Raw genomic sequence first — 23,270 nt, forward strand, 5'->3', positions numbered from 1 at the left:
CCAAAAGGCAAACTCTGGAACCCATACGGTGACCTCTAAGCTCTAGCTTTTCCATGCCACAGGATCTGAGTAAACCTCAAAAAATCACAAAAAACCCTGTAACTTCGGACCCAAAGCACTCTTCTGAATATTTCTCCTTTGCACCTATTTTGCCAATCAAGCTCTAAAATTATTGTTGCAATTATTTGGCATCTTTTAAATAAATGTTACCAGTGTATGTATTTTTCTGGGCTTTGCAAACACTTAAATCCCAAATGAATAAAGCATGATTTATTTATCCGAAAATTAGCATGCACACCTTCATTGTAGCTACTTTACATTGCTTCTGAATTGAGAAACTATGGGTTAATCATGGACTGCAAGTGACCATATGAAACCACACCAGGAGTCCAAGATTAATCCACAGTTTCCAGTTACACATAGAATGGAATAAGTTTGTTTAAAACAATCATGATACAAACCTTGGCTGGCAAATGAAGGGTGTGTGCATGGGCACAACATGCATTCCTGGATTAATCATCCACAGTTTATAACAAACAATCCCCATATAGCCCACCCCCAATAAAAATAAAGATTTTTTTAAACAATTTTTTTAAAAAATCTACAGTTTATATAAAATAGGATTGTTATATTCAAACTGGCCCAGGGTGTTCTCAAGTTTTACTCATGGTGTTTGCAACCAATTTCTAACACTGTTTCTGGTTGTGTGTGTTTTTACATGAAGTTGCTGATGCAGAAGACACTGTTAAAAACCTGGAAGAGGAAGCAGATCGACTGATGGATAAACTCAAACCAATCAAACAACTTCAAGATAACCTAGGGAAAAACATCTCTCAGATTAAAGAACTGATAAATCAAGCCAGGAAGCAAGCCAATTCCGTAAGCCTTTCTAATAGCTTATTCTATTTCTTTAACTATCTTATTTCATTCATACAGAGATCTCAGAAGGAATAAGGAGGGCTGAAAATAACGGTGCTGGTAACAAAGCTCACAAAAACTGGGTGGACTCATGTTGTGCTTTAGCTTGCTTGAGAACTGGAAATCTAAGGGTTAACATCAGCAATGTAGGAGCCATTTTCTAGTGATATTGATAAAACAGGAATGAAGGAACCACACATAATGTTTGTGTAACCCACTAGCATCCCTCTAGCTGCAGGAGGAGTGGGGTGGTTTGAGTCTGAATTGACAGCAGACCTCCTAGCTGGTTGCACTTGCCCAACCCTATATTGTAGTAATAACAGAGGTTTCCTCATGGCCAAGTAGGGGAGGCAATTACCATGCCATAACCAGTAAATGTTCGCTTGGTCTTGGAGGGAGTCTGCAACTTTTAGGGTGAAATTCAACATTGCATTAAGGCGATTGTTCCATCAGTGCAAGCTCCCCTTTCCACATGCTGTTCTGGGATGTTCTGGATGCTCCAGAGACGACTTGAGGGCATTTGTGTGGAGGAGAGGGTCAAGTCCCCTTGTACTAGCAGAACTCAGCACTGGTTCCTGTTAGCTGCTCTGTTGAATCAAGCCCTTAAGTTTTACAATATCTGTATTGATAGTCCATAATGGGATCTTACAACACAACAACCAGAAACTCAAGCAACTGTCTTCTCATGGCTCATTTTCACGTGATTTAATGTGGTATCTACCTGGTCTGTCATTAAACTGAAACTCATTGTTCCGCTTCCTTTGGAGCATCACTCTGACACAGTCACTGTGATTAAGCCACCATGATGTCACATTGGTAAAAAAGTAGTGCTGTAATTACAGATGGGCCTTGAGACCAAACATTCCCCATTGGATGCATGGACCTTCTTCCAGTAATGGAGTGGTCTAGGCCTCTGTGTGCTTGTTGTGGCTCCCAGCAGAGGTGCTGGGATGACGGTCAACATCCCGAGAGTATCTGTTGATGCGTATCAAGCATATTATAACTTTTGAATCCACACTTGATAGGTGCATTGAGCATGAACAGCGAGCAAGGTTGGAAATGATGTGTCAGTTTATATTTAATGACAAATACTAATCAATAATATCGTGTATTATAATAATGCTGAATGATGAATATATTGCTCAAGTGTTTACATTAATCATCCTAACAAAACAAAACAAAAAAGGCCCCATTACTGCATGATGTAGAAAATTTCTTATCAGCAGGCATTGCTGCTATATATGGAACCTGACAGCATCTTTGCAGAACCACCAAGAATATTAAATTGGGTTGCTTTCCCTTTTTCCTGATTTTCTTCACCTTGTGTCCTCGGGTTAAGAGCATCATTTTCTAGCCTCATTACTGAGTCCCGAATCTGTCTTCCCAGTGTAATTACATTTTAAACTCTGGGATCAGCTGGTAACGCTAAACTTATTTGCCATATGACCCACAAGAATCTGTAAAGAAAATCCTTAGAGATGAATGTTTGGCCAGCTCCTGTTTAATTCAAGTCAAAACATCATGCTGCCTGCAGGAGAAATACAAAAATAAATGTATGTAGTAGAATGCTGATAAAACAGCACCTTCTGTATATAAATGATTCTTCATGCAAATAGAGGCAAGGCAACAGATTATTTCTTCCACCTCTTGAAATAATTTTCATGCCTAGGTTTTAAAGCTATTTTCATAACGTTTATCATTTCTCTGAGGAGGCATTTCAACTATTCCTCACTGTGTGGTTGGAAAGCCCAAAATGATGTGGTGGTTCAGCAATTCACTGTCAGTGGCATTTCAGTCATGCCAAAAGTTTTAAAACACATCATCTAGTGAATTTTGAATACAACTACATGTGACACCTACAACATCTTTTAAAATCTCAATACTATCTAGAATATATAACAAAAAATAAGGCTCAGTTATGATTCATTTAGGTATGTGAGGCTGTGGCAAATCCATATAACACTGCCCAGAATGAAAGAATGTAAAAAACAAATACAGAAATATAATATATTACATTTTTACCTAAATGGTCCCACATTGGACATCTCCTTGCTTTCATAGTTCTTTTTTTGTACCTAATATAGCATCCTGTGGCTAGTTCACAAATGCTACAAAAGGAGGCTTGTTTATACACTCTCATCATGTAGCCCTCCAGATGTTGCAGCTCCCATCATGCCTGACCATTAGCTATGCTGGTTTTGGCTGATGGGATTTGGAGTCCCAACAACATCTGAGCCAGGTTCTGCATCCCTCATGTGCACAGTTACACAGCCACATATTCACATTAGAGTTGAGAAGAGGACACAGGAAAAATGGCAGCTGTTTTCATGATACCATAATCAGATTATTTTTTAAAAAAAATTGAAACGGGTAAGGAAAGCACACTTGCCTAATTTTCCACAAATATGGATATGATACTAATTTGTGCCATCGCCAAAATGTATTTCTATTTCATAAATCTGAAAAACAAAATAGAATTGTTTACATTCTTATTTGTTTTGGTAACAAGATTCCATAAGCTCAGTAAAGCAAATGGTCCAGGACTTTATTGAGTCTTTTATTATAGTCACATAAATGCCATGGCAATAATATTGTAAGCACCAAGTGAACTCTTAATGGATATTAGATAATTGGTTTTTAGAGCTGCAAGAGATCCTCTGAGATGGAACTAGCAACAACTGACAGTAGAACTAAAATACATGAAAGTCTTCCATAATGCAAACAGGAGAGGAGAATGTATTCAAAATAAGGCAGCATATAGACCACACATCCCCACATAGGCTGTGTTCATTGTTACCCTTGTGGGTTCATTAGCAACCATTTCTGAATATATTCAACAGCTATGTTGTCATAGCTGACCCTTGTTCACAGTCACATATCCTAGTTAATTCTTACTGCAAAATAATTGCCAGTACATGACCTGTAATCCAAACCCAGTTTTTAGGAAGTAGATTGCAATTTATTCCATCAGTTTAAACTTCAAGGGAGCATATGATTGAAAAGTGACAAAAATGAGTCCGCTGCATGTATTTGTGGATACCTAACTGTTTCACGGGCGGTAATGAGCTGTATAACCTGAGATCTCGCTCCTGATTTCCCCCCCCCCCAAAAAAAACCTTTTCTTTCTTCTGTTTCCATTGAAGATTAAAGTATCTGTGGCTTCTGGAGGCAACTGCATTCGTACATACAAACCAGAGATAAAGAAAGGAAGCTACAACACTGTCATTCTCAATGTAAAGACAACAGTGGCCGACAATCTGCTTTTTTACCTTGGAAGTAACAGATTTGTAAGTCTGCATTCGTTTTCTTTTGGGGAAATTTTTGTTCGGTCTGTACACCTGTAGCAAATGTCAATGAAAATAAAGGCACAGTGGAAGGGCAGGGAAACTAAGGTTAACTAAATAATTGTAATTCGCCATAAGGCAAACAAAGATCAAAAGGACTGTCTTTGAAACATGTGAAACAGATTTATAAATTACACAGCTGGTTGATGTACATTGGGATTGTGGCAGAAAAAGCTCACTGTGTTGGGCTCAGTCACTGATTATTGCTTACGGGGAGTGGGAGGGGCCAAGGCAGTGAGGTCACTGTGATGCAAATTCACCTGCAGGAGGATCAGATGGTCTCTGCTGGTTCATTTGCACTGCACCAACCTCCACACCAGTAGTATTTACTGCTATATTAGTATATTACTATTATATTATAATAGTATTTACTATTGATGTAGAACATGCTTAGTCCTGAGTTATGTCTGCACTGATAGGTTGTGGCTATTATTTTCACTATATGTTCAAATAAGCCAATATTTGAAATCAGCCCATGAAGCGGGAAAATACATGTTTATGCTATAATTAGAGTAATACACAAAAATGATGTGTAAATCATGATAAGGAGTAACTCTCCAAAAGGGAAATTAAGGATTTTGAAAGATTATTCTACCCCAAGTGATGGTGGCTCATTGTCCTCCAGTCCACTCATATCTTTCTTATTTTCATTATTTTACTAATTCTCTCACTTGCCTTGCCTTTTTGTTACTGTCTCTGCTCTCAAGTAGCTTTGCTATTACAGTATTTCTCCAATTATGTTGATTATTTAAAAAATGAAATGTCTTTTTTGTAGACTGACTTTTTGGCCATAGAAATGCGTAAAGGCAAAGTGGATTTCCTGTGGGATGTGGGATCCGGTGTTGGACGGGTTGAATATCCAGATCTGACAATTGACGATGGATTTTGGTACCGAATTGAAGCATCAAGGCAAGTACTTGGTTTTTCCATACAAGCCTCACCATCACCACTCCCCTTTGTATTATGATATAAAATGAAGATGCCACTCCTTCAATTTCATTTGCTCCTGAGATTAAATCTTTCCTGGTTAGAAGCGGGAAGTTTTCAGCAGTGGTACTACCACCTGTGGTACTACTACCGCCACTTCTTCCCCAATGGCTTCAGCCATAGTTTATCACTTCCTGTGGGTTAAAAAATACTAATCTATTCAGGTAGGGTTTTTTTTCTGAATTGATGAAATATGACCTACATGGCCAATAACTTTCTGTTGATATATGAATCAACATTGTCTTGGCTTTTATAATGTATAGATACTGTAGTCTTGTATTCTTTGTCAGGAGCATCGTGATTATAAAGCGTAATGCAAACACAACTAAGATCTTAAGAATGCACTAGTTTTTATGCCGTTTAATCATGACCACATCCAATGTCAGGCCTTTGAACCTTACCCTCCCCCAAATCTTTCTGGCCCCTCCCCCCTCAAAAAATGTGCCAGCAGTGGGCATGAACATGATGGGACATACTTAATATATCACAGAAGATTATATAATGCAGTCATTGCAGCATATATAGTATATAATTCTGACCTTATTTTCTTTGAATATCACACCATGATAGATTATTTCTGAAACAGAAGTGTGGAACCCAAGTTTTATGGAGGCATTTTTATTATTCTTAGAAGTTATATCAGACAGGAATTCTAAACAGTACTAGTTAGATGTCTATACCAATTAACTAGCCACCTCTATGAAATATACTAATGCTTATTCATGATTCGTTAAGTATGTTATACGACATCGTAATTATATGTTTAGTAATACATTTCATTTTACAGTCTAATTATACAGTAGGCACCATTAGAATAGTTTAACGCTTTTGCCAGTAATTTGCATGACAGTGCAATTTATGTTATTTTCTAGATAATATTCACCAGGGAATGCCATGCATATCTTGTTCCGATTATCAGCATGTTGAGGCAAAATGAATTGGAATTTAAAGGCCTGGCACTTGCAGGGAAAGAAAAACTTTGATAAATATTTCTGCTCCATAAATGGAAGGATATAATTGATGCATGGAATAATCAATCTCTGTGGAATAAGTTAATGCATTAAATGATTGTTGTGTTTCATTTTCTTTAAAATCAATGGAAGGTTTTCAGTTTTTAATAAAAGTTTTTAATTGAGAGCTTAATCTTTCATTTGTTCCGTTTGAATAAACCTGAGATATATCTTTATTCTGGTTACTTCCTTTTAAAACAGCAAATATTTGTTTGGGGTTTTACAGACACAATATTTCACAATAAGTAGTGTTTATTGCTAAAGAACCTTCCCTTCCACATGCATAAGATGGGGGGGGGGTGGCTTTCTGGAAGCAGCAGTGAGATTGTGTGAGGGTCTGGCATCACTAGTCCCCAAATACTGTCGTGGCCCGATAATGAACTACTACTAATGACACCTTTAGTCAGGCAGCTGTGATGAGGCCTAGTCAGCGAAGAGTGGCCCACTGGCTGATCTCCTTCATGAGATCAACAGCTAGTCAGTTATGCTGTGATCCACAATGTCTCCTTATAGGCTAAAAGTTGTGTGTAGAAATTCACAAAATGTCCCATTGTATGTGTAAATTACTTCACTGACTCAGGACTTTTTATGAACCTACAAATTCATTGATCAATGGTTCCCACATCTCTCTTTTATTCCGTCATGAAGGACTGGAAGAAATGGCACAGTTTCCGTGCAGGCATTGGAAGGTCCTAAAGCCACCATTGTACCAAGCATTTTCAGTGCAATTTCTCCACCTGGTTACACAATTCTGGATGTGGATGCGAATGCCATGCTGTTTGTTGGAGGCCTAACTGGCAAAATAAAGGTAATGGGTTGTTACTTCACTGGTCCAGTTTAATCATGTTACCATCCTTTCATTTACTTTCTTTTAGATTGAGCAAAGATAGCCATCTTAGTCAAATGAACGAAGCACCCTTCCATGTTCAGTAGCTCTTATCAGGCTGCATAGAAGAGCTCTGGATCAGGCATCAGATGGTGCATTGACACTGTTCTTATTTATAATCACATCCAGTCCATGCTTACTCAGAAATGAGTCCCGCTGCATCTACTAGGTCTTACTTCCATGTTGATATACATGGGATTGCACCATGAGTTGTTGGTTTCTATCTGCAGTATGCTTATGTCGCTTATATTGGCTAATCCAATAAGCATTCTGGGTATTTCATTTGCAGAAGGGTGGTTGTGGAAATAGGTGACAGTCTATATATTTTATCACTACAAAGGTGACGATATTAATGGGGCACGTTGCTCTATGTAATGCTTTCTAGCAAACCAGATCAATATCAAATCCTTTTCCGGCATTACTGAAGAACACTGGATATAGTTTCATAGAACACAGAAGACCTGCAGTGTTTTAAAAGGGGTCACAATCACTATTCCATTAAACACATTTATCTGGGACTAAAGTGCTTATAACTGAGCGAAGGATTTCAGTATTAGCTTTCAAATTCCTTTTATATTGGGGGATATGGCACAAAGAGGCAATGCAAGGACATTTTTCATTCATTATGGTTCATATGGCATAAGGTCAGAGCTTGCACATACTCATGCCCCCATATCCTGGCAGTCGGCTCTGAAGTGAAATCTAAGATTATAAGTGGGTGATGTTGGATGCTTTGCACAAGCACTCGGCTGGAATGACAAGTTTGGAAATACGTTTGACAGGCTGTGCAGGTATCTTCCAAGCTGCTCTGCATCCAGTCTATCAGTCAGACTGAAAAACAATGACAATCCAAAGAGATCAAGATACTGTCAGTCAGTCTGAAAAAAAAAATACTTTGAAGAATTACTTATTTCTGTGTCTGAACTACTTTCTAGCAAAGTTGAAGAGTTGTTTCTGTGCCTGATCTAGCAAATTATATAGTTTTTTGTGCAAGGTTTTATTTTTTTGTTTATTGTTTGTTGTACGTTTCTGAGCACAATTCAAAGTGTTGGTGCTGACCTTTAAAGCCTTAAATGGCCTTGGTCCAGTATACCTGAAGGAGCGTCTCCACCCCCATCGTTCTGCCCGGACACTGAGGTCCAGCGCTGAGGGCCTTCTGGCAGTTCCCTCGTTGCGAGAAGCCAAGTTACAGGGAACCAGGCAGAGGGCCTTCTCGGTAGTGGCGCCTGCCCTGTGGAGCACCCTCCCATCAAATATCAAAGAGAAAAACAACTACCAGATTTTTAGAAGACATCTGAAGGCAACGCTCTTTAGGGAGGCTTTTCATGTTTAATAGTTTATTATATTTTACTTTTCTGTTGAAAGCCACCCAGAGTGGCTGGGGAAACCCATCCAGATGGGTAGGGTATAAATAAATTATTATTATTATTATTATTATTATTATTATTAACAAATTTATAAACTGCCTCACAGAATAAAGCCATTTAAGCAAAAATAGTTATAAAATTGAACTTCCACAATTACTGGGTTCTACTTCAAGGAAAAACCTTCTTAAACAAAAATCTGTGCTGCACTTTTAAGTTTCCTGATGCAAAAGGAGACGAGGCAACCATGGCTTCTATCTCTCATTGGCCCCCTGTCCTGCCATCTGCTGTGTGGCACACCTGGAGTTAATGGTCATTGCAACTAAAAGAAAAATAGTCCATGAGACAAATGGGCAGAAGAAGCTGCCCAACTCTGAAAAAAGATACTGTTCAGTTCTGGCAACCATATTAAGGTGGTTCTTACCATTTCCCCTTTTTAGGATTTTTAAAAATATATATATTTTTCTTCCCTCTTTCGACTTGCTTCCTCCCCCCTTTCCAATGTGCTTTTCAAGTTTGACTCCAGTAGAATGCAGTGCCTACTCATCATGAAGTTCTCAAATGTGCCAATTAAAATATTCACAATGACCTTGGAACAGATCGCCCAAGTTGTTACACTTTCAAGTCATGCCTCTCTTTGAAAGTCAAGTTGCTCTTCTCCATATGCTCACACATTAATATTTTTAATAATCATAATTGCTTCATGAAAAGTAGCAGGTGCTTGTGTGTCTCAGATTGCTAAATATCTGGCTCACATTGATGAAGAGAAACATAAAAAAAGATTGGATACTTTAGAAAAGGACAGGTTCCTCTTGGAACAAATACTCTAAAAGCAGTCCATATGACCTTAGCCAAGTATTGGGGGGGGGGATTTGAATGTTAATATTGCTGTCTTGTGAATAATAATTATAATAATAGTAATAAATCACTCCCAACTTCTATGTCAAGAGTCTGCTCTAACTGCTAAACAGTGAATCCTAGTTAAGTTCCCAGCCTCTCTTTCGGACATTCTAAGGCAGCATTCAGCAGATGGTGTGATGGGACCATGCCACTCACCTGACCGCTGGTCAATTGTGTTGCTGTTGCTCTCCAGGAAGGAGAGGGAGAAGGACAAGGCAGTGGTAAGGTTGGCGCAATGCAAAGGCACTGGTCGGAATGCTAGGTTGGCTCTGCCAGAGTGTTTGCACCTTGCTAACCACGCCACCCCCTCTCCCCATCTACCTCCTGGTAAGCAGCAACAGCAGAACCAGCCAGAGATGAAGTTGGCAGCACCAGCCAACCACACCATCTGCTACTGGCAGCATTTATTATCAATAATAATAATAATAATAATAATAATTTATTATTTATACCCCGCCCATCTGGCTGGGTGTCCCCAGCCACTCTGGGCGGCTTCCAACAGAAAAATAAAATAAAATAATCAATTAAACATTAAAAGCATCCCTAAACAGGCTGCCTTCAGATGTCTTCTAAAAATCTGGTAGCTGTTTTTCTCTTTGACAGCTGATGGGAGGGCGTTCCACAGGGCGGGCGCCACTGCCGAAATCACCTAACGGCTCTGCTCATATAGTATGGAAGAGCTTTGGGATTCTCCAAGCTTTTAAGCAGTAGAGAATCTCAGGCACAGAGGCTGAGTGCTACCTCCCAGGCCCCTCTATCTGGCCCTTGGGATTCTCACCAAGCCACACCCCTCACAGCCCTGATCCATGCCCTTCTCATGTGTTTTGGCCTGGCAGGAATGTCTTCTTGAATGATGGTAATGCCTTTGGATTGCCTGTATGGAGGATGGAGAGGTGTGTGCAGAAATCGAGTCCTCCCTGCAAGAGAGGGTACTTGTTGCGGTGGGTCCTGACAACCAGGTCTAGGTGTTGGGGCAGGGACAATTGGAGCAGCCACAACACCCTATTGGTGGTCCATCTGACGGGGTGCAATTGGACTGAGGGCATGCCAATCAAACAGTCAGATGGACCACTATTTAAGTACTGCACATGTCCATAGGGAGCCTTCTTCAGCACAGTGCATCGGAACACCCGCCCACCACTCCCTAATTTTAGGGCTTTCGCTTGACTTTGCTATGCCGTTGTGTGTCGTCTGCCATTGTTGCAGGGACACGGCAGGAATTTTCCCCACTTGGCTGATTGGCTGTTGCCATTTGGGTTTCACCTGCTGCATAGCAATTCGTCACAACTTGTAAGGTTGGCGGATAGGCTCTGGTTCATGCTGATAGGGGTGGGATGATCCCTTACCACCCTATCCACAGGTATTCCTCTTAAAGGAATCCATTGGACTTCTGGTTGGTATCCCCCCAAGCTGGGTGTGCCCTCTCCAGAGTTCTGGACACACATGGGGGAATCAGGGCCTGGCGGTAGTCAGGTTCCCCATCCCAGGTGTGGACCTTGGCTGCTGACTCATGGTGCGCCATGAGTCAGTGCTACCCTAGGTAGCTTTTGGAACCAGAGCCTATGCAACCACTCACTTGATTTGTAATCAATAAAGTTGTGGCCTAAATTCTGCCAAAAACCAAACCAAAAATTTGAGTCATGTCTGAATTTATTTCTAGGCCTAGGTTAAAGGGTCTCCACATGCAAACCTCTATTTTTTGTATGGATGGAATGTCTGAATTTATTTCTAGGCCTAGGTTAAAGGGTCTCCACATGCAAACCTCTATTTTTTGTATGGATGGAATGTGGCCTACTGTACAATGTTAAGAGTCAAACTTGTTCCACCCACTGTCCCCCCTGGCCCTGCACATCACTGGCATATGGCCCCTACAAGGTTGCCAGGGAGAGAATGTGTTCCTTGACTGAAAAAGGTTCCCTACCCCTGGTGTAAATTTTCACATGGCTTGAATCAAGCAGCTAACACATAGCTGCTGCTTGTTTGAGTCAGACATGAATAACAACTATCAGTAGGAAGGAAAGGTTGTAATGAGCAGTGTGTGGCCATTCTCCAGGATCCATCTCATTGAAACTTCATTTACAACAATGAGTTCAGAATGAGACCACTTGATATTCCGACTTCAGCTGTGAGCACACTTTATATTGACCAGGAAACCATGAAGCAATGAAGGAGGCAGATATGCCAGTCCACAGTTTACCAACAAGGAGAGCAGCCTTAAAATGGCTTTGGGGAAAGACTGCAGATCAGCCTGCTCTCACCTCCTTTCATCACTGTTTAGCATCCTAGTATGTGACGCGGGTGGCGCTGTGGTTAAACCACAGAGCCTAGGGCTTGCCGATCAGAAGGTTAGCGGTTCGAATCCCTGAGACGGGGTGAGCTCCCGTTGCTTGGTCCCAGCTCCAGCCAACCTAGCAGTTTGAAAGCACGTCAAAGTGCAAGTAGATAAATAGGTAAGGTAATAGGGAAGGTAAACAGCGTTTCCGTGTGCTGCTCTGGTTCGCGGCTTTGTCATGCTGGTTACATGACCTGGAAGCTCTACGCCAGCTCTCTCGGCCAATAACGCGAGACGAGCACCGCAACCCCAGAGTCGGTCACAACTAGACCTAATGGTCAGGGGTCCCTTTACCTTTATGTGAAGCCACACAGCTGACCTCAAACAGCAAACTAGTGCGTCTTGTTTTCTCATTAGTGTACATCCCTGGACACAAAGGATTGGGTCCATTTCAACCACTTTTCCACATCAGTTGAGGACTTTTGAACAAGCAAATGCTATCTGCCTGATAAACCAATGGCCATGTATTTATTTAACCAGGAGCTCAGAACTCAGTCTGGATGCTTTCTGTTTCCAGAAATCTGAAGCTGTACGAGTTACTACTTTCACTGGCTGTATGGGAGAGACTTATTTAGACAGCAAACCAATAGGACTATGGAATTTCAGAGACATTGAAGGGGAGTGTAAAGGGTGTGCTGTCAGGTAAGATTTTGCTGTATATTGTCAATGTTATTGCTGTTGATGTGCAGGTTACCTGAACAAAAAAAAAAGTCATAATTCTGTTGAATACGAAGCTGCCTAAATAAATTCTCCCCTATCTTTTCATGCTTCTCTTCAACAGTTTCAGTATAACAAATGCCAATTACTAGACAGAAATGAATAACCACATATGCTTCATGGATACAAATCTCTGCATATTAACTATAAATGGGGCATGGATGCTGGAAGCTAAAGATACATCTTTTAAACAGCTAAACCTATTAAGCTCCTCTAAATATCACCTCTAAATATATTACAGCTGGTTCATTTGGCCATTTTCATATAGGAAATGACATTTTGAAACCGCCCTAATTTTTGGCATAGGAACCAAGCTCGTGAAAGTCTGCTCATGCATATCCAATCCATGTCTGATTGACTGGTCAACATGCTAAACAAGATAATTGTTGGTGTCGGGGTTGGTGTGTTGTGCGACAAGCACACAGAGTGCAATGAGATTGAGTGTTTGGGGGGGGAGGCTCAGTTAATTTCATTGTACACAGGTTGTACATTGACAATATAGGTATTATTATTATTATTATTATTATTATTTGTAGAGTTCACACACAACACAGGACTAATTCCTTCCTCTTGTTTTCTTCTTCATAAAGTATTGATTTGAAAACACATAGTGGGGATTGGGAACTTCCAGTGTGTGGGCCAGATTTGGCCCAGCACAGGTCTAATTTGGCCTGTGGGATTCTTTCCCACAAGCAATGCCCACCTGCCCTACATAATATGTAGTACATATGTGATGTCTGCTGTAGAACAGGCAGATACTCAGCCCATGGGAAACTTAAATGTGCCGGGGTGATCTTACTGCGCATTACTTGAAGAGTGGTGCGTCCACCTGCTGCAGCAGCTGCTCAAAACATTTCAGCTTTGAGAAGGTTTGCCTATGTGAAATAGTTGCCAGCCCCTACTAATGCTTTCTCATGGTTGCTTCTATGTAAAGCAGTTCTGGAGGTTCTGATTTAGATTTTGAAAGTTTCCCTTTCCTCCTCAGCCCACAGGTAGCAGATGGTGAAGGAACTGTTCAGTTTGATGGAGAAGGTTATGCTTTGGTGAGCCGTCCAATAAGATGGAACCCAAATATCTCCATGGTCATGTTCAAGTTCAAGACACTTTCTTCCACTGCTCTTCTGATGTACCTTGCTACAATAGACTTGGTAAAGCTAGCCTAAATTTTCTTGGCTTCTTTCATTAACATTATGAATTACACAGTTCCTTGTAAAGAGATTAACATGCATGCTTTTACACTTGTGATGAATGTCACTTAAGTGAAGACACTGGGTTTAATGACTTCTGTGAGGCCATTGATAGTCTATCTGTGTGATTTGCAAGAACATAACTGAGCAGCTTGTATAATGCTTTGCACAGAGCTCTGTGCAGATCATTACAAAGATTATTCTTACAATTTATAATCTGTAATGTTTTTTTAAAAGTTGTATGGCAAAAGACTCCTTAATAATGGCTATTGTGTTTTACCTGTTATCTGTTAGAGTTAGGCTTAACATTGGGATCAAAAACATTTCACCAGAATGCTTTTGTTAACAGTTACTTTTGTACCTGGTTATTTGTTAGCTTCCTTGGGTATAAAGGAAAGGAAAGTGAGACATACATTTTTAAGCAGACATCCTTCTCCATGTGTGGGTGCAATGTCTGCATACTAATAGATTTGCCTAGGGCAGGATGGGGGAACCCGTGCCCTCCAGATGTTGCTAGACTGCAACTCCAATCAACCCTGTCCATTGGACATGCTGGCAGTGGTTGATGGGCGTTAGCATACAACAACATCTGGAGGGCCACAGGTTCCCCACCCTTGACCCTGGGCTCAGTAGATCCTTATTCCTTACCCATTCCCACCATGCACAGACATTACAAGAATATTACAGAGATTGGGAGGTCTGTGTACACTTCCAGGGCCTCAACTACTTCTCCTTCTCGGCACTGTGGAAACTACTTGAGATCTCAATCTCAAGTAAATTGTATAAATGTTCTCATCTTCTGGGTGCAAGTAGACATCAGAGCTAGGGAACCTGTGACCTTCCAGGTGCTGCTGGACTTCAGTTCCTATCAACCCTGTTCATTGCCTGTGCTAGCTGGGACTGATGAGAACTGGAGTCCAGCAATGTCTGGGGAGACATGGATTTCTCATCTCTGACTTAAATTCATGCCTGGGCTGTATAGAACAGATCAAGCGTAGAAATGCATAGTCAATGCACCTGCCTCCTCATTTGAAATAATCAGCCCATGCACATGAGTTGCCCTCTGAACCAATATAATTTTGGGAGGTGGTAGGATTAGCTCAAAACCAGGCATCCCCAAACTCGGCCCTAACAGGGCCAGTGGTCAGGGATGATGGGAATTGTAGTCCCAAAACAGCTGGAGGGCCAAGTTTGGGGGTGCCTGCTCAAAACAAAGGCTCATTCTAGTCAACTGGAACTTACTGCTGGAACAAGACTATTAAGCTGCAGTCCCACAGAGTTTCACTTGACATTGTTGCTGTCAACAGAGCTGTGAAATTCCTTCAGAATCACAGCCAATCAGGCCTAGACATTAGTACAGAGAGGGGTGGCTAGATATTAGATATATGAAGTCTACACAAACCTCCCAGTTCACATAGAGAACTGGGACATGTTCTCAGGTGATAAAAGAAACAGTCCCATAGGGATCTATCCATTAGGTGATAATCTAATTATAGGGATTTTAACTGCAAACTAACTTGTCATTGTTCTAGTTCTTCCCTTGGAAACTGAACCAACTGTAATAAACAGATGGCAAGAAGTTCTGTATAGATTATACTGCATGTCTGAAATGTGTCAATTATTGGCAAATATAATGAGAACGTTGACAGTTCTAGAGATATTTGTGAATGTCTGAAACTCCAATATGCACTGGCAAAATGCAGCCAGTCACTTAAAGTGTGATCGCTAGCATTTACTTGTTATGGGGTTGTCAGAATATTGATATTTACCGAACGTGGACATTACCAGCAACACATACACAGGGTGTGGGTGTGTGCAAAAACAGGCAAGCAGTCCATGGAGCACTTTGGCAGTGATACAAAGAGACACCTGAGTTAACCAAGCGTGTATGAAGGCACACTGGTCTTTTCCAGGTTCTTTCTTTCTTTCTTTCTTTCTTTCTTTCTTTCTGACACAAAATCCTGTAAAGAGGTAGCCACACAAGAAGAATATTAATTTGGAGACTTGAGTCGGAGGTTATTTATTATTTTTCAGATCATTTTTTAATGTTATCAAGATCTGTGTTGCAGTGATGAATGCAAACGACTCTACCTTGCCGTTCACAATAATTTACTGCCTGGTTGGAAATTAAAGAGCAACATATTTCCACTTTATTCATTTACCTTCTTAGGAACTGAGGAGGCAGCAACAAATTAACTTCACCTATGATGCCTTCTTTGAACTAAACCTCCATTAAGAAATGGCAGGAAAATAATCTTAGATATTGTTGGGGAGGGAGGCTAGTCACTATTTGAGATTATTTTCACCAGAAAATCACCTGTCTTTCAATATCTCAAAGTGCAATCATCAGACCACATGTTTACTCAGAAGTAAGTCTCATTGAGCTCAGTGGGGTTTACTTCCAAAAAACTGGGCATAGGATTGCATCCTAAATAAAGTTTCTAATGCTTCTCATTAACAGAAAGATTTCATGAGCATAGAGCTCAGCGATGGGCGTATTAAAGTCAGTTATGATCTAGGTTCAGGAACAGCTTCTGTTGTTGGCAACCAGAACCACAATGATGGGAAATGGAAATCATTCACCTTGTCAAGAATTCTAAAGCAAGGTGAGTTCCTACAGTGATAACATCATAAACGTCCTAATTATCTTATCCAGCACAGCTAACTATCTAATCATGTAGAAGATGATGTACAAAATTGCTGGGTTTAGAAAGTTGTAAAAGAAAGTGATTTAGCAACTTCTTTTGCTTAAATTACAGATGGCTCAGGTTAGCTGTGACTGATTGCAGTGTCAAACAGGTCTCTTATGATTTTCTTTTGAAAATGGTAGCTTAATTTTTCAGGCATAATTCTGCTTTATAGCTACCTAAATTACACTCTAAAATGCATCTGAGTGAAAAATGTTTTTTTTCATGCAGTGCCCTGATGTTGTTCAGAGTTCATAAAACAAACCTACACTATTTTTTGTTAGAATGTAAATTGGGTTTTGTACTTCATGGTGCCTTTCATAACTTAAATCTATCAAATTGCTTTCCAAATGTGAAGAGTTAAAATACTGATGGCACAGTATATCTGTCTACGATACACAATGGGCCCTTTTTGCACATTGTCACAGCCCCTTTGTTCTGCAGGGAGAAAAAGACTCCCCATAAATGACAGGCAACTTTAATTTACATGACTGCTAACGTTGCAGATGAATTCAACTTAAAATAAATTGCAATGAGAATATTTCCAAAGGCAAAATATCTATAGGAAGTTTAATCAAGCCTTTAAGAATTTCATACATTTCTATTTGAAATAAGAAAGCTGAGCTGAAACAATCTTTGACTCCAGTTGATTCATGCTGTCTTGCTGAACCCTGAAATATAGAAACTTCTCTGTGTATGTTCACCAAGATAAACTTTTGCAGTTTTGTCCCTGCCAAATAAAATACTCTGCAGTCGTGGAAGGGTCACAACCCATTTAAGCAAAGCGACTGGAATAAAAAACCTGATCACATTGGTGGTACAGTGGTACCTCGGATTAAGAACTTAGTTCGTACTGGAGGTCCGTTCTTAACCTGAAACTGTTCTTAACCTGAGGTACCACTTTAGCTAATGGGGGCCTCCCACTGCTGCCGCACCGCCGCCACACAATTTCTGTTCTCATCCTGAAGCAAAGTTCTTCACCCGAGGTACTATTTCTGGGTTAGTGGAGTCTGTAACCTGAACTGCCTGTAACCTGAAGCATCTGTAACTTGAGGTACCACTGTATTACATATTTTATTGCTATTTTGGTTTTGATGGATATTCCAGTTTGTACATTCTCAAAAATCTTTCCCCAATCAGTCAACATGATAAAATAGGGATAATTAAGCTTGGCACTATATCTAAGGGTGCGGGGGGGATCTCTCCCAATGAACTGTCTTGTTTTAATAATTCTAAACTTTTTGGGGGTCTGACACATCCATTTCCCCCCTTTTGCATTTTTTTATTTCCATGCTTGCTTTTTTGTTGTTCTTCAACTGTTTTCTGCTTTTTCACCCTTAGGGGTTTCTCTTTTCTTCCTCCTAGCAAGCAGTTATGTGCCATTTAACTAGAAAAGGCTATTCAAAAACCAATCATTGGTATAATCAGAATGTACTTGGTCATACTTTTCACTCTCTTAATTGAAAAGAGGGTAGGGATAAGTGTGTTTGCTCAAGAAAGGAAGAAGTAGCTATAAACATTTGAAAAAATTTCTGTAGCTTTCAAGTAGAAGCCAATTTAACTTTTCTTTTTATATTTTCTCAGCTAATGTATCAATTGTAGACATAGACTCCAATCAGGAAGAGATAGTCACAACAGTTGCTACAGGGAAGCACTTTGGCCTCAACTTGAAAGCCGACGAGCCCATCTATTTTGGTGGATTGCCAACACTGAGACGAAACCTAAGGTAATGGCACTTAGCATGTAGTCAACTAAAGGAATTCAGTAGCAGCAATTGTTCTCTAAACTTTTCCTTAACGATTCATGAAAGGATTTGAAAAATACTCGGAGTCAAGAGTGAATTTCATGCTCTTTATTCAGCTCATAGTCATCAAGGAGGAGAAGAGAAGACGAATGGCTCTTTTCCCCAAACCATCTGCTTATATACATTATTTACACAATGGGCCTTGCGTGATTGGCTACTTCAGGGCTACACCTGTGGGCCAATTATATTATGGATTGACTTCTGCCTGCAGCCTGATTGGCTGCTCCTACAGGCCAATCAGGTAGCAGATTCACTTCTGCCAGCCGCCTGATTGGCTGCTCCAGCAGGCCAATCAGGTTGCGGATTCACTTCCACCTGGAGTTGGATTGGGTAGCTCCCGCTGATTCTGAATCCTATTGTTCTAGGATTCAGCTCAGTACATAACAGGATTGCACACAGAAAGGATACTTATGCCACATACCCTATTCTGAAACAATACACGAATCAAAACACAGCCAGCCACTGAAATTCACACTTCTCTGAATTTTGCAGGGGGATTCCCCAGCCAACTAATGCATACAAAAATGTTTTTACCTAGGACAAAATGTGCATACAGGTGCATATATTACTGAAAATAACATACAAAAATGCATTATATTGGGACTGGTGGAGAAACAGCTGGTGGGAAAAAAATGTGTAGTGTCAGGGGACTGGTGGGTAAAGGAAATCCTCTACTCCTGCCCATAACTTCTCCGCTGCAGCCCCTATCATTCCAGGCTCAATTTGCACAGAAGAAGCAGTAGCCAAGTTTAAAGAAATGTGGTTGAGGCACAACATGTAGCTCCACGCCCATTGCACTATTATCTGTTTTCATTTTCTGTTTAATCACATATGAACTCAATACAGAGTTTCTTGCTCAGCTTAAAATTTTCCTGTAAACTTTATTATGCATAAAGTCTTTCCCACATGCTTTCCTGTCTTTGTTAATGCTAAATGAGTTGATGAGGTGCTGGAGTGTAATAGGTGTTTTCTGTTTTTAAACAAACTCTGGAACCTTTATCAAAGTTTACAGAAACATTTCTGCAATGGAAAAAATCTCTGTGGTACAAAGTGCCAGTACTGTGCAACACAGGCAAACCCATTCACCTATATCAGCTCAAAAAGAATAACAATGATGAAGTCACTGCATAGGCAGAGAGATCTAGATAATCTACTGGGCTGCTACAGAGTCAAACAGCCATTTTTGCACTGTTATTGTTTTAAAAATTTTAAAATTTGCTTGTTAGCTGTTCAGGTCACAGGTCATTTTTAAGAAACTAGGAATTGAGCTGCAGCTCAACATAAATGACCTTATTTTATGTGTCATGTAGAAACCCTAACATAAGAGCTGTGCCACATAGCTGTGTCACCAAAGCATCCAGTGACCATCCAGACACATCTGGAAACTCACAAGTAGGACAAGGAAGTTCCATTTCGCTATTGTGGTTAATGTCCTTTGAGAGACCCGTTTTCCACAAATGCCTTTTAAAAAGCTATCTAAGCTACCAGCCTCCACCACATAATGTGCAACTGAATTCCATAAGTTATTTGTGCATTGTGTGAAGAACTTTTATCAGCCCTGAACACTCTACCAATCAGCTTTGTTGGGTGGCCCTGAGTTCTAGTATTATGAGAAGAAAATTTCCCTCAAGTCCCTCTTTCTCCATCATTTTACATACCTGTGTTATGTCCCAAATGTTCCTCTTCTTTCTGAAACTCCCAAATGTTTCAGCTTTTCCTTATAGGAAAGGCGATCCAGCCCTTTGATCGAGGAGAATGATATTCAAGGAGGGTGCAACTTAAAGATTATGGAAGATTTTCCGTGGACCTCCCCAACTTGCTATCTCCTTCGATCCAGTGGGCAGAACGACCCAGCGATTGCTGGCAGTGTTTGCTCTCTCCCAAAGGATCCTAGGATGCAGTGGCCTCACACAAGTGATGGTCAAAACTGCCAGCTGATATTGCAGGCCCAAAAAGTGGGAGAGCCCATCAGCTACTGCTGGATTTGCAACAAGCCATTCTTAAGGCCTTACCCTCAGTGAGGGATCTTCTCTGTACCCTGTCCTCTTCCCTTCACCAACAGGTCTAGGTGTCTTCCCCCTCTATAGAGAAGGTAGTCCAGGAATTAAGGTGGGTGGAAGCCCCTCCAGCCTAACATACTTGACTTTCTTGGTTAGAACTTCTGCTATTTACAGACATCGTGTGGGGCTGCAGAGAAAGGTGGTGGTTCAGTTGGTTAATTTTTGAAACACTCTGAGGATTTCCTGGTCAAGTGCTTCCCAGCATGCAAGTCCTACGTAAGGGCAGTGGGTGGTTTGCTAATAGGACATGGGTTTATATTTTAAAGAAAGTGGCCTGAATCTTAAGCGGACCGAACAGTCTGTATCATTATAAGAATTTGGTTTGTTATAAATGTTATCATTGCAAATAATAAACAAAATTGTATTTGTTTGTCTCTCTCTCTTTCTCTGTTCATTTTTATCCTAGTATGAAATCCAGGTAAAAAAAAAACCATCAAATTTCAAGCAATACTTGCATGCCTCGTGCTCTGCATGGGTTAAGCGCAGCTTGCAACAGGTGGCGAAGCAAAAAGCAATTTGTGTCTGTATCTGTTCCAGCTGTTGCTCTGGGGCTGTTCATTTGGCAATGGATCTTGCTGCAGCAAATCAAGCTGCTCCTCAGTGCTTAACACAGCCTTGCCGCATGCTGCGCACACACTTGCAGCAACAAACACTTAGCCTAGCATCTTCACACAGCTGTTTATATCTTGCTGTGTTAGGTTTTCTTTCCCTTTTTCTTTCCCTTTTAAAAATTAATTATATCAGAAGTACAAGCTGTATTTTTTATTTAAAATAATAAGCAGTTAAGAGTTTCTGCTCAGCACAGAGCAAATTAGTGACAGAACGCGTGCAGAAATATGTGTTAATGGAGTGTCAATCACAAGAGATTGTTTATTTTCTCAGCAAATTGCAGGGAGGGACACTTGATTTTTCCAGCCTCTCCGTGCAATGCACGCAAAAGGTCTGTCTCTTTCTGGCATATATGTTTTCTGCATATGTTCAGGAACATAAAAATTGTCTTATTGGATCAAGCCATCTGCCAGGAAAATAATCTCTACCATAAGCAGAGTGCAAGGGTGATAGCTTGTGGCTTCCCCCAGAAAACTCATATTCATAGGTGTACTGTACTGATGAAAGGGGGACAGAACTTCTGTGACTTTCTGAGGGGAGTGCAACAGTCTCCACAATTTTAGATGTGAGGTATTTTTATTTACATTTTACAAGGTGGTAAGGGCTTTCTTTCTTTTTCTTCTTCATCTCCCTCTTAAAAAGAAAGCCAGCCCACACCAGCCCCTAAGGCAAGTGATGTTTTGGTGAGAAAATCTTGGCAGACAGGCTGCCTTTTCTATACAAATATGGGCCAGATTGCCTCATGGCAACAATATTCTGTGATCATGTAATCTTGGCTTGGCTTGCTTCTTAAAAGGACAAAAGAAAGCAAAAGGAAAGTTCACTAGCTTGTATATATGCAAGTAAGAAAAAGAAAAAACCTTAAAGAAAACACAACCAAAACTTTAACCATCAGTTCCCCAAACATTTAGCACCATTTCCCAATACCACCAAAATTTGATGGGGACATATATTCATTTTGAGTTAAAGCAAAATAAAAAAAAATTCCTTCCAGTAGCACCTTAGAGACCAACTAAGTTTGTCATTGGTATGAACTTTCGCGTGCATGCACACTTCTTCAGATACCTTTTGAGTTAGTCTCTCTTGATGAGCCTGGAAACCCTGTTATCTTCTGCTGAGTTCTAAAAAGCAAACCTCAGCCTCCATATTTTGCTCATTGTCTATAAAACTACAATTATTTCCTCATGCCCATCTAATAGAGAGGGATCCCACAGATGGGTTCATGCAACATTAAAATTTAAATTTAAGTTAAATCATATCATAGCCCTTATACAGAAGTAAATTATATCCTTTTTGGAGATATTTTTGGCAGCCCCGGAATTACAGTCTGTGTACCTGAAGGTTGCCCAGTGAGGTAGAGTCTCACACTGCTGCTGTTATATAAAACTGCATTCAGGTGGTTTTGGCAAAATTAGGTGGTTCTTGAAGTTCAAAGGATTGTGTGTGTGTGTGAGAGAGAGAGAGAGAGAGAGAAAGAGAGAGAATGAGAATGCATGTGGAAGAAGAAGAAGATGCAGATAAATCTTTCCCATAACTTTCTCTTGAAACAAGTATCTTGGTGAGGGTCATTTTTAGCTGGGAAATGCCAGGAGCGTTGAAAGGGTTAAGTAACCTTTCTCAGCACATCTGTGTGCTCAGGCACAACCCACCCCAGCCTGCTATAGCATAAGGAAAACTGGTGGGGAGAGAGTCTTAGAACTCTGATTAACATGTAGTTTGAGCCTCAGTGGATATGAAACTCTGGCAAGATTTGCTTGGTGAGACAGATGGAATTACAGGTTGTTAGGCTGCAGAAAAGCTCTGCTACTGTGGATCAGTGCGTGAAGAAAATGTAGGAGACAAAACATAGAAAAATTTTCAAAGCTGGAAAGAAATTGTGTTTGCCTTTCTCAGAACTCCTTCTCAAGCTCAGTTGGTCCCCACAGGGAGACTTTAAAACCTTCAACTAGCAGTAACATAGAATTGAGATTTTCTTTTCTTGGTATTAACTCTAAAGTACTTGCAGCTTTTGAAATAGACATGCTATGCTTTGCTGAGATGGCTACAAAATGCAAAAAAAATTAAATGTTTTTAAATGCCACAGCAGAAAAAAGATATTTGGGGACATAAGTTGTGCTCCAGCACCATTTTCTGGGACATAAGTTCCTCACCTCTGCTATCTTCCTGAACATAGGAGAAACTTTGAATTCACGGTAGGTTGCTAACATTTTTGTGATGTGAGCACAACTAAATAATTGGGCAAGTGGCTCAATGTTACTTCTTCCATATGTCTGGGGCTAAAGAAAACACTTCATGTAAACAGGCAAACTGTCAAAAAGTTTTCTAACCTTTATCTTTCTACACTTCTTGGAGAATAACCTATTATTTTGTCATCCTGCTACATTTTACACAGAGATAACGATACTAAATGCAGAAGCAGGGGAAAGGTCTGTATTTTTGGTAAATGACGCGAGGCAGAATTTATG

At 40.4% G+C, this 23,270-nt stretch overlaps 1 protein-coding gene across 8 annotated transcripts in view; it reads left to right on the forward strand.

The window, feature by feature from the left end:
* Positions 1-23,270, forward strand: part of LAMA2 (laminin subunit alpha 2) — a 377,555-nt gene that overhangs the window by 325,340 nt on the left and 28,945 nt on the right. For 6 of the 8 annotated variants that reach the window (XM_060272671.1, XM_035109029.2, XM_060272675.1 and 3 more), the window contains 9 exons: positions 725-879; positions 4,062-4,205; positions 5,038-5,171; positions 6,908-7,067; positions 12,259-12,383; positions 13,444-13,606; positions 16,107-16,251; positions 17,917-18,058; positions 20,603-20,614. In XM_060272671.1, the coding sequence (XP_060128654.1) occupies positions 725-879; positions 4,062-4,205; positions 5,038-5,171; positions 6,908-7,067; positions 12,259-12,383; positions 13,444-13,606; positions 16,107-16,251; positions 17,917-18,058; positions 20,603-20,614 (1,180 nt within the window). The remainder of the gene's footprint in view (positions 1-724; positions 880-4,061; positions 4,206-5,037; positions 5,172-6,907; positions 7,068-12,258; positions 12,384-13,443; positions 13,607-16,106; positions 16,252-17,916; positions 18,059-20,602; positions 20,615-23,270) is intronic. The other 2 variants (XM_060272672.1, XM_060272678.1) reach the window with 1 other exon arrangement.

Source organism: Zootoca vivipara, chromosome 3 (genome assembly GCF_963506605.1).
Source record: "Zootoca vivipara chromosome 3, rZooViv1.1, whole genome shotgun sequence".
Taxonomy (NCBI): Eukaryota; Metazoa; Chordata; class Lepidosauria; order Squamata; family Lacertidae; genus Zootoca; species Zootoca vivipara.